At 34.7% G+C, this 11,894-nt stretch overlaps 1 protein-coding gene across 1 annotated transcript; it reads left to right on the top strand.

Moving 5' to 3' along the window:
- The first annotated feature begins 6,337 nt into the window (after positions 1-6,337).
- LOC149259950 (disease resistance protein RUN1-like) lies at positions 6,338-8,711 on the top strand. The gene is made up of 4 exons (XM_089378037.1): positions 6,338-6,877; positions 6,982-7,985; positions 8,072-8,275; positions 8,409-8,711. The coding sequence occupies exons 1-4, from the start codon at positions 6,781-6,783 to the stop codon at positions 8,535-8,537; spliced, it is 1,434 nt and encodes a 477-aa protein (XP_089234163.1). The 5' UTR covers positions 6,338-6,780; the 3' UTR covers positions 8,538-8,711.
- Positions 8,712-11,894: the final 3,183 nt, after the last annotated feature.

Raw genomic sequence — 11,894 nt, 5'->3', positions numbered from 1 at the left:
TGTTGGAGGGAATTGTGAAGGGAAGGAAAGTTCCATGGAAACCTTTAGGGGCTAATATTCATAGGTGGGCTCATTTTCCTTGGTTTTTCCAAAAATAAGATTCACCAATTTCCATTTTTTATAAAAACAATTCGCCTAAATTTTACAATATAGAATTATTTTACCCTAAAAATTTCCAACATTATATAGAGGGTATATATAAAATAATTATAAATTTGAATAATTTTACAAATCCATCAATAAACATTTTATAGTTTGCATACTAAGGACTAGTGAGATTCGCCAATTTTTTTAAACTTCAAGATAATTTTCCACTCCTAAAATTTTCCGCAACTGCGTAGAAGATTTTGCATACAAGTCTTTAGTGGCCAACGATCAACCATGATGTGAAGGAGTTATATTATGGTTTTTATGTATATCATAGAGTGGGAAAACCTTTGTGATGAGATGATATATTTTTCTATTTGTAGAAAGTGGGCCATATATTTTATTAGGCCAATTAATCTGTCAGCAAAGAGAAGTCGAGTGGGATACATTATCGCTTTGACAGATTATCTAACACAATAAGATGAAGTTGCACCTATCAGATATTGTTGCGTAGAAACTACTACCAAATTTCTACTTGAAAGTGTTGTCCCTCACTTTAGATGTCCTAATATCTTGATGAGTGACTAGCGAGGTCACTTCTTAAATTGTACTATTGAAGCAAGGAAGAAAGCATTTCAGGTGCACCTTCAAAAGAGAAGAGTAGCAACAATTAGCATAGAAAGTGGAACAATTGCAGGATGAGACTATGTATCTCATAGATTATTTTTCTACATCATAAAATACCACACGCACCAACATTTTCGGGAATGAATCATTGTTTCAAATTAACCCTATTCATGTGGCAACTATTGCAAACATTATTGAAATAGTCAAAGTAGCCAAGACAATTGTGCACAAGGACAAAGAAATGTCTAAAACAATTATGAAAAAAGACTACAAAGGTCTTCCCTTCCAATAGTGAAAAACTAGGATAGGGTGTCTTGGGGATGAGCCATAAATATTTTTGGGGAGCTATTGAGGCTAAGGAGAAAATGAGGTGATTTTTTTGAAATTTTTCCTAAGTATGGGAATAATACATAGAGGGTGGTTGACATAGTACATAATTTTTCATGAAAATGCGTGATAGACCATGTAGGTGTGTGATAGAGGTCGATATCACTATGTGATAATTGAATGATTCCTTAGTAGACAAGGTAACCTCCAATTGTGTCATTTTGTTAGATATGGGGAGAGGTTATGATTCGACATAGTATGGTTGAATGAATAGTTTTGGCTCCACACGTATGAGGACAACTCATCAAGGTGAGTTGGCTAGAGATTCTCTAGAGCTAAATGTTAATTACCTAGGCTATACAATGAGTTGTTGTTGATGATGTAGGGTTTTGTTCATTGCTATTACAATTCTGTTTTTTTTTATATGATAATTCCATTTTGTTGGTGTTATTTGACAATATCTTTGTTCTATTATTTGGTTTTGTAAATGATAGTGTTGAGGCTCCAATAGTTTATCATTTTTTTGTTATTAGAATCAACTCTATGTGTTGCAATGGGATTTTCTAGTTAGTACTATATGAATGAGCGAAATTGGAGTTCTTCTAGTCGGACATATGGAGCTTGTGTGTACACTATACTTATGATGCTTAATATAAATGTCACATGCCCCAAGGATTTGTTATAGATTCAGGTTGTTGTTGCTTATATGTTTTTTGTTAGTGTTGGAATTAATTAATGAGCTATAAATTTGGTGTACGGTTCTGAATATTTTTTGTGTGGATACTTTATGTGTTGTATATAATTGTGTCAATGAAGAAATGAATGAAATCTATTCATTTACTATTTTATGATAGATCTAGTCTTGTGCACATGTAATGGAATTTGAAATTTTTAGTCTTCTAGCTCAACCATATATTATGTGCGACCAATAGCTTCGATAGATGTTGGGAACATGTTAATGTATACAGTAAGGTCTTTTGAATTTATTTCTATATGTGTTTGTCTGCGACATATAGAAACTATACTTGTTTAGGTTGGGTTACTTTGAGACAAATTTATCTGCATTTCCCTTATCTCCTTGCATTACCTTAAAAAATTCTACAAACCCATAAGTATACCTTAATTGAGACCTCACCTACTTGCAAAAAAATAAAATCTCAGTATCTTTAGGGGTTTTGTTGGCATACTCATAAACATTGGGACACTTTCCCCGTGCATTCTTACAAACATCTTAATAAGTAAAGTCTTAATTTATTCGAAAGGAATGGTTTTTTGGGTTGCAAACTATTCCAAGGAATCTCAACCAATGTTATACTTCTATACTAGGAAAACATACAAAAAAACCATTTCATGATTACACTTCTATGACATGTAGAAACCTTTCACTCATTCATTTTAATTTGTGTGGTCCTATGGTCATTCCTTCTAAAAACGGAAATAAACATATTGCTATTTATGATTACACAAGGATGTGTTTGGTAGACTTGTTCAAAAGTAAACTAGAATCTTTTGAAGGTTTAAAAAAATTTCATGCATGGGTTGAAAATGATGCACGATCATATATTCACTCTCTTCATATTGATAATTGAAAAGAATATAATTATAAATAATTTCAAAGCTATCTTCATCAACATGTGATTCAACATCAAACTATTGTTCATGACAATCCTCAAAACATTGGTATACCTAAAATAATGAATATGACTATCTTAAATATGGTTCTCTCAATGATGTTCTTCAAAAATGTAAAGTTGATGTTTTTGGTTGATGTAGCTCTATGTGTATTGTATAACAAAATAGATGTCCATCTCATGTCTTCAACAAACATACTTCTTACAAAATGTGGTATGGCCACATTCCTTTATTAAGGAATCTCAAGTTATTTGGTTCCACCTATTATGCCTTGATTCGTAAGGAAAAAAGAAGCAATATTAATGCAAAGAGTTGAAAGTGCATTTTCTTGGCGTATTGAGACACCACCTACATGAAACTTCTAGTATTGACAATACTATTGGGCATCATCTTAATTATTTGGATATGTTCAATCATGAAAAATATTGTCAAGGATTTGATAATGATATTCCACATCTTCAAGGAGACATCACTATCTTAGATCAATCCATGGAATCTACTTTTGAAGTCCTCTCTCTGCCTCATGAATCCCCAACCACTTATTCAGATTAGAAAGACCCTTTAAGTGATGTGACTGAGAGGATTGGAAGGCTAAATAGTGATGCAATCCAATATCAATCAATAAAGTATCCTATACCATCTTACAAAGGTCTGCCAAAATGGCTCACAAAAACACATAAAAGTGTTCACCTTGATGATGTTTGAAAGAAAGGAACTAGAAGTTCCACCAAACAAAATGGAGATGATGTATATGACTCTAATTTTTTGATGACATGGATGTTTCATATAATTGTGAATTGAATTTTTCTACTAATTTTGAATCAAATTCCTTTAAATAGTTTTCTTCTCATGATGAACGAAAAGAAGCAATGTTGTAGTATGATGTTCTCATAAAGAATGGGAAATGGAATTTGATGGTGTTGGAAGCTATGATATCAACTGTTGGGAGCTTGAAAATACAAGGGAGGGTGGGCAAGGGGTGGGGGGGGTGGGGGGGTGAATCAGTATTGTGAGGATGGATCAATATTTAGCTCCTTTTTCCATTTCCTTACCAGTTATCCTTATCAATAAAGCATCCTTATCAATTAGTTATCCAACAGCATAATATAAACAACACATGCATGATCATAGACATAAGGAGTAATCAACACAAGTACAAGTAAATCATGATTGGAAATACACATGAAAGCAACACATGAACAAAAGATATAATGTGGAAATCCTTCAACGAGAACAACATTTGCTTCTACTTTGCCTCTTCTTATTATTATTGAGACCTTTATTTCACATATTCATATCATTCACCACCATCATTATGTGAGCCACAACTTGCAATGCATGCGAGCAACCACTTTTTCCAAGCCACTACCTAATGAAATCCACCACTTCTTGAATTTACAGGCCACCACCTGTTGGCAACCAACACAAACTCACTATCCTTCCCATTACCTACTGCATACCCAGTACCCAATACCTTTTCTAGCTACCACTGGACATAAGTGGACAGAAGTCACCACACCCATGTTCTTAGGGCACAACCCAAAGGAAACCACCACTTTTCAGCAAGTTTTTCTATCATCATTAAGATTTGCATCAATAAACTCTATATCTTCTGAATCACTTTCAACTATTGTTTTCAAGGCATTTATTTCTTCTTTATTGGCCAACTGAGAACTGCTAGCTTGTTGTGTAGATTCTGCTGTAGGCAATCTACCAAAAGGATATAACCAATTTATTGATCTATCAATCTTTAAAGCTTCAATTACAGGCTGTTCCTGTTTTATAGGCTGTTCTTGTCTGAAATCTGAACTAGTACTACTTCCAAAAGTAATACTCTCTTTTTTATCTGAAAACAAATCAAATCTTGGCAAAGGATTTGCCATACTAACTTGTACTTTTTTTATCTTTTCTTGCTTCAATCTTTCTGACTTCTTTTTTGTTTTTTCCAAATAATCAACTTTATTTGAAACTGTATTTAATTCTAGCTTCATATTACTTAATACTTCTATCATGCTATCAAAACTTGATTGCATTGTATCAAATGTTCTTTCCAACCTGGAATTCATTATTTTTAACTTTTCACCATTGAACTGAACTTCATTTATAATCAGACCAGTCTGTGTATCTGATTTTTTAGCTAATGCTTCAACATTTTTATCTGTATTAGCTGCATAAGTTCTGACTATATTTCTTTGTTCCAATCCAACTTTATTGACTTTATTATCTATTGCAGTACAGTGCTTATGTATTGCCAAATTTGACCAATTCTGAGCTGCAATAATATTCTTAGCATCTAATTCATCTGAATTAGATTGAAAAGGCCTAAGAAGATAATCTTGCTGACCTTCTTTAATATTTATATCTTGCCATGGGGGTATATCTATAGATGTTAAAATCTTTTTCCCATCTGCACCTGTCCACTCATGTTTTTTCTTTGAACTACCTTCTTTCTGCTCTTCGTCATCCTGAAGCATATTTATATAGTTCCTTTTATTTAATATTCTTCTTGTTGTTTCACTGACAAACATATATTCTACTTCCTCTGGTATTGCATCATAAAACCATTCAAAAAATGAAAACCAGTTATCCTTAGCTTTCATCTCTGCAATCCATTTATTTGTAAAAACTGTTCTTAACTCAAAAATTATTTCCATAGTCTTTTTCATATCTACTTCTCATAGGATGAGTATCTAAATCCCAACCAAAAATCTTTTTACAAAAATCTTTATCTTTTTCAAATCCTGGATAACCATGTTTGAATCTCTCAAACCACATCATTTCTTCTACAGATAATTGCTCATTTCTGTATAACTTTTTATTTGCAATTATTCTCTGTTCAGGCACTTTTATCCAACCTAGACCACTCTTAGGTTTATATTTCTTTTTTGGAATTCTTTTGGAAAATCCATTTATACAGTATGTACAGCCAAGCCTACAGATATTTTGACAAAGCTTAAAGATTCAAAGATATACAGTAAGTTTGATTTGAAATCAGGATTTTGGCAAGTATTGATAGAGCCAAAAGATACATATAAAACAGGTTTTACAGTTCCTAGAGGTCATTATGAATGGTTAGTAATGCCATTTGGTTTAAAGAATGCACCATCAGTATTTCAGAGAATTATTGATCAAATGCTAAAAGGTTTAGAGAAATTCAGTCAAGGATATATTGATGATATATTGGTATTCAGTTCAGATATTGATAGTCATATCAAACATTTGTTCTTGGTTGAAGAAAGAATTGCAGAATATGGTGTGGTATTATCAGAAAAGAAAATGGAATTGTTTAAAACAAAGATTAGTTTTCTTGGATATGAATTATATGATGGCTCATATTCAGCAATGGGTCATAGTTTACAGTTTGTTCATAATTTCCCAGATGAGATAAAAGATGTAAAACAGCTACAGAGATTTTTGGGATGTTTAAATTATATTAGTCATTTTTATGAACATTGTGCTCATGCAAGGAAAGTGCTCAATAAGCGCACTATCCCTAAAAAGAATGGAGTAGTCTACCTAGGCGGTAGAATGGCCCGTTTTCCGGCACCGGCCGGAAAATCGTCCGGCTCCGGCCACCGGGAATGTCTCCGCCCTCCGCCACCCTCCTGGAGCTCCGCCACCCTCCTTCTCCGCTTCTCCGCCACCCTCCCTGGCAATCCTGACATTCCTGCCACGGCCTGACAAAAAAATCGGATTCGGATCGCAGGGAATGGGGCCTGACAGACTACTCCGATCCGGTTCCAATTCGAATTGTCACCCGCGCGCTGGTATTCATAATCATAACCCTGTTGCTAATATGTGAAGCAGCTTAAAGAACGGCCTCGACTGAAGGAAGGAATGGAAGATTTAATTCAAGAAGCACTGGAGATGATAGTCAAAGCTTCTATCATGTGCTGCGTTCAAATTAATTCGTCAAAATTTTCCAGGCGAGTACTGAACGCTCTCATGCCCATTTTTATGTTTTGCTTACATCCCTCTTATCAAATAATCCGGTAAGACTAAATCTAAATTTGTTTGAGGAACTTTACTCACAGGTTTTTCTCAGCGCCCGTCGACAAGAAAGAGCTGGTTGAATTTCAAGCAGAGTTAGAAAAATTGTACAAGCATATGAAGACCCGATTCGATATCTGTCTTTACGATGCCATTGATTGTAGGTCGGTGCGTCCACCGACAACACTGGAGCGAGAATATCCTACATATGCAGGTAAATTATGAGACATTGTGAGTGTTGATTGGTTTTGTACAAATATGAATATTATTTTTAAGGTTTTAGGATAGTTTTTGATATGTTTTTATATGGTTAAACAGTGGGAATTGAAGAACCCATAAAAGAAGTTGTTAATCTTCTGGAATGGGAAAGTGAGAAAAATGCAGTTGCAGTTATTGTGTATGGTTTTGGTGGAGTGGGAAAGTCTACTCTGGCGGATGCTGTGTTTGCTAGACTTGATATTGTAGGCTGTAAATATTCGATGGTCAGATTGTTTGATGATATAACATCAACTCCAAATATTGTAGAGTTTCAAAAATGTATATTAAGAGATTTGATGGTGGGCATAGCTGAAGAAAAGGCGGCAAAGCTAGATGTTAGAACGTTTGAAAGTGGACAGCATCAAATTGGGAGCGTGTTACAGAAAGAAGTAGCCTTTCTCTACGTAGACAATGTTTTGGACGGTGATAAGCTGCAGCAGCTTTTGCCTAGGGACATGCATTTGGCCAAAAAAGTGAGGGTGCTCATCACTGCGCGGGAAATGGGTGTGCGTACTGTGTGTACAGGGTGCAAAATGGAAACCAAACAGTATCCTATGAATGGCCTTCCCACATCTGAAGCGAGGAGTCTTTTAGAGAGGGAAATGAAGGAGGCACAAATAGACTCTAGCCAAATGGAGAAGATAGTAAAGATATGCGGTGGAATCCCAAAACTTTTGACAGTGGTTGCAAGCTTTATAATCTCCGAAGGGGACAAACAGAAAGCCTTTCGGATAGTGATGGAAGACAAAGAACATTTGAAGGGTCAAGCACTGGGGGACATAGAGCGCTATGTCTTCGCCTATGATCATCTTCCTGAAAGGTGCAAAGGTCCATTTCTTGACATCTGCGTATTTTTCAAGGGAATGAATTGGGACTCTGTGGCAGATGTTCTGGGAGAGTCTGAATTGGATATGCTAGAAAAGAGAGCACTGGTTTCTAAAGACAGATTCATGTGCTTAAATGTGCACGATGTGATTTTGAAGATTGGTACCATAAGGGCAGAGGAGACTAGATTTAATTTCACCAATGCAAATAGGAGTCAATTTCAAGAGTTTTTAGAAAAGGTATTAGAAATTGGAAAATAAATGCAGTGAATTATTTCATACAATCCCTTTCTCGATTATTATGACTAACTTAATTATAATTGCAGGACATCTCAGGAATCGATGGCCTCTGGTTTGATGGTTATGGAGATCCATTGGAAATGCCAGCAACAAAATTAGATTCAATGTCTAATTCGTTGAGAATTCTTCGGTTTGGAGTTTTAAATGTGAAGGGTAAATGTGAGAAGAGATTTGAGAAGCTGATGTTTTTCCAAGGAAAAGTTGCCGGTCTCCCATTTAGTATATCTCAGGTAAAAGAATTGAGATATTTGAATGACAAATCTTTGATAAAGCAACTCTGCTCCATATATTTATATACGCGTGCTCATTTGCTCCAATGATTTGATAATGGTGTATAAGTTGCATTCATTTAATTATGTGCAGATGACTTCCAACCTGAAACACATGGAATTAAATGGAGCGGGATCTTCCCATGATTTTGAAATCTCTCCGAGTGATCTTCAGCGGCTCCGGAATTTACGGATATGTTTTCCCATTGTTATGTTGTTATAAAAATACCTTTTTCATAATCTGTTCATGGACATAATCTGTTCTCTTAAAGTTCATGAAACTTTGTGTTTTGACATGGAATGTTGGGTTGTTTCAGAAGGCTCTAGGTACATTGAGAACATGGGTGCCTGCAAAATTTGAGGAAAGTTTGAGCCTTCATCAGTGCAATATTAAAAATATGGGTGCCTGATGAGCACCGAGGAATGTTTGAGCCCTCATCAATGCAAAAGTAAAAGTTCAATTATATGCCACTACTCTCCTAAAGTTTCATGAAATTTTGAACTTTGACATGGAATGTCAAGTTAATTCACATGACTCTGTAATTGTTCGACAAATTGAATTGTTGGTTCTTTTTATTGCAATGTTTCTGTATTTTCTCACGTAATTGGTCTAATACTGCAGACTAAGCTGTAACAATGTTGTATACACACCACAATTTGTGAATGAATTAGTGTTTTGAACATCAATCTAAATTGTTCTTCAAATATATTCTCAAATGTTAGATCTGTTATATGATCAAAACAAATCTAATTTTATTTACGGTGTTCATATTTAAGAAAGAAGCTCTTGGGTTCATAGCATCTTGATGTGCAGTTTTCTGAACCTGTTGCTTTTGAACCAAGTCAACCTGAAACGTGCATTCTTATTTATTCTAATGCTTCAATTATGAACTCTGTTACCAACTGCACAACCAACTTTTCCATGAGTTCTAAAAACATGAAGCAAACAAGACACAAATCAAACCCCTTATTTGGAATTTTGAAGCCTGATTTGGTACTTTTGAAGAAGATTACAAACTTGCCCATGCCCAGGTCTGATACCACTTGAAAGCTTGGTATTGCATATTCAAGTGTCAATGTTTGATAATTGGGTGCTTGTGTGAATTTATTATCTTAACATCATGGATCTGCATATCATATCTTTGTTTAGATGGACATAATGAATCACTTCTAGAGGCTACAGTTTCTTTTTTCTCCTTGTAAACAAATAAACCCTTACATCCATACCAACCAATACATTATGCATCCTGTCCTTACTCTATAACCTTCAATGCTTACATAAATACAAGTTTGTAGTTTTATAAAGTACACAAATAAAAAATATGTCCATACCAACCAACACATTTGTCTCCTTTACATAAGAAATCATGGTGCTGTCCATGCTTTTGATGCATTCCTCCTGTCATTTGTGCTGTAGATGATCCATCCTCTTGTCAATTAATGACTTGAACCACTAACTTGACACTGCTTCATTGTGCACTATGACATTTTTATCTAACTTCTTCGGAAAATGAGGAACTGATGTATACAAGCACTGTATATGCAGAGTATACAAGCACTGTATATGCAGAGTTTAGGGCATTAGTGGCTTTATAACTTATGCTACAAACAAATGACAAAAAACAATTTTAGGGAAGAAAAATTTGGCTGTAAGTTCTAATAATCAAAAGCAAACAGTTTCTATTCTATGAAGCCTGATTTGGTACTTTTGAAGAAGATTACAAACTTGCCCATGCCCAGGTCTGATACCACTTGAAAGCTTGGTATTGCATATTCAAGTGTCAATGTTTGATAATTGGGTGCTTGTGTGAATTTATTATCTTAACATCATGGATCTGCATATCATATCTTTGTTTAGATGGACATAATGAATCACTTCTAGAGGCTACAGTTTCTTTTTTCTCCTTGTAAACAAATAAACCCTTACATCCATACCAACCAATACATTATGCATCCTGTCCTTACTCTATAACCTTCAATGCTTACATAAATACAAGTTTGTAGTTTTATAAAGTACACTTTTAAAAAATATGTCCATACCAACCAACACATTTGTCTCCTTTACATAAGAAATCATGGTGCTGTCCATGCTTTTGATGCATTCCTCCTGTCATTTGTGCTGTAGATGATCCATCCTCTTGTCAATTAATGACTTGAACCACTAACTTGACACTGCTTCATTGTGCACTATGACATTTTTATCTAACTTCTTCGGAAAATGAGGAACTGATGTATACAAGCACTATATATGCAAGCACTGTATATGCAGAGTATACTCTGCACTGTATATGCAGAGTATACAAGCACTGTATATGTCTCAGATTTTATGGAGAAGAATCAGCAACTGTGGAGTATATATCAGATTTCAAGGCATTGGGTCAGCAATCAACTGTGGATCTAATTCAGATTTGAAGCATTCCATTTCATCATTTCCAGATTTCCTGTAACATGCCAGAGATTGTTTTATTTTTAGTTTATTGTTAGGATTTCATTCCTTAAAGCTAGTAGCTTTATTTCTCTGTAAAGTTGATCATTTTCAATGTAATAGGGGTTGGCTTTCGGGCCAAAGGGAGTAGTCTACCAAAAATCAAAGAAAAGGGTGTTGATTGCTTTGCTAAACAAAATCTAACCCATGTAGCATGCTTACAATAAATCCTCACTTAATGCTCCCTGGCCAATTTGATGCTCTGCAAGGTGATAATATTCTTTCTTATGATTTTGGAAGCTTGCGACTTGAATCATTTTCTTAAAATGTTTGTAATAACCTTGTGGGAGACATTGAGGAGGGTTATAGGCCTCCAGCCTCAAATTTCTTGGCATAGTAACATACTACAATGTTGACATCATCATAGTTTTATATCATCTCATGACACAAATGATTGGGAAATATAGAAAATATATTTTGTTAAATATTGATTGAATCTCATATCAAGGTTATAGTGTCTAAGTCACCTTTATGAAATTGTTGAAGTGATTTGCCTCTCCATCAACAAACTCTGGTTGATCAAAGACATGTTCACATATTTTAGAAACCTAAATGTGAGAACTAGATTGAGATTAAATGAAGATGTTCAATTCTGTGTACAGTTTCACCCATTGCTTATATACTTGTTTTAGTCCCTTTTAGCATTCAGTGAGTGAATTAGTGCTCTAATACCTTTTAGCATTCAGTGAGTGAATTAGTGATCTAAGGTACCTTTTCTTTTCTTTTCTACTTTGCCTTACGGACCGGCATTGATCTCTTTTATATTTGCCTATGAATGGCTTGACATTGGTAATTCAACTATATGAATGAGTTATAGCTCATATTTAGCATGGCTCTTATTGATTTTGTCTGTATATCATTTAGTTGTGGCACGGTAATAGAATACGGTTATTTGCTTTTCTAAAGCATTAAACAAAGAGTGATTTGGTCACAAAATGAGAAATTTTGAATAATAATTCTAACGGTGCATCCATTTTCTATGGCTTCATTTCAAGCTTAAAAAGTGTATGTTGTAAATTTGTAACTTCCTTTTGTATCTATACACTACATCTCTGGAAGGGCAGGAATGGAAGTGAACAGATTCTTGAAATCTGC

The sequence above is a fragment of the Pinus tabuliformis genome, chromosome 6, assembly GCF_031772625.1.
Source record: "Pinus tabuliformis cultivar Carrire ecotype Pingquan chromosome 6, CPIR1, whole genome shotgun sequence".
NCBI lineage: Eukaryota > Viridiplantae > Streptophyta > Pinopsida > Pinales > Pinaceae > Pinus > Pinus tabuliformis.
Note: the sequence above shows the minus strand (reverse complement) of the source record. Positions and strands in the feature narration are given on the sequence as shown.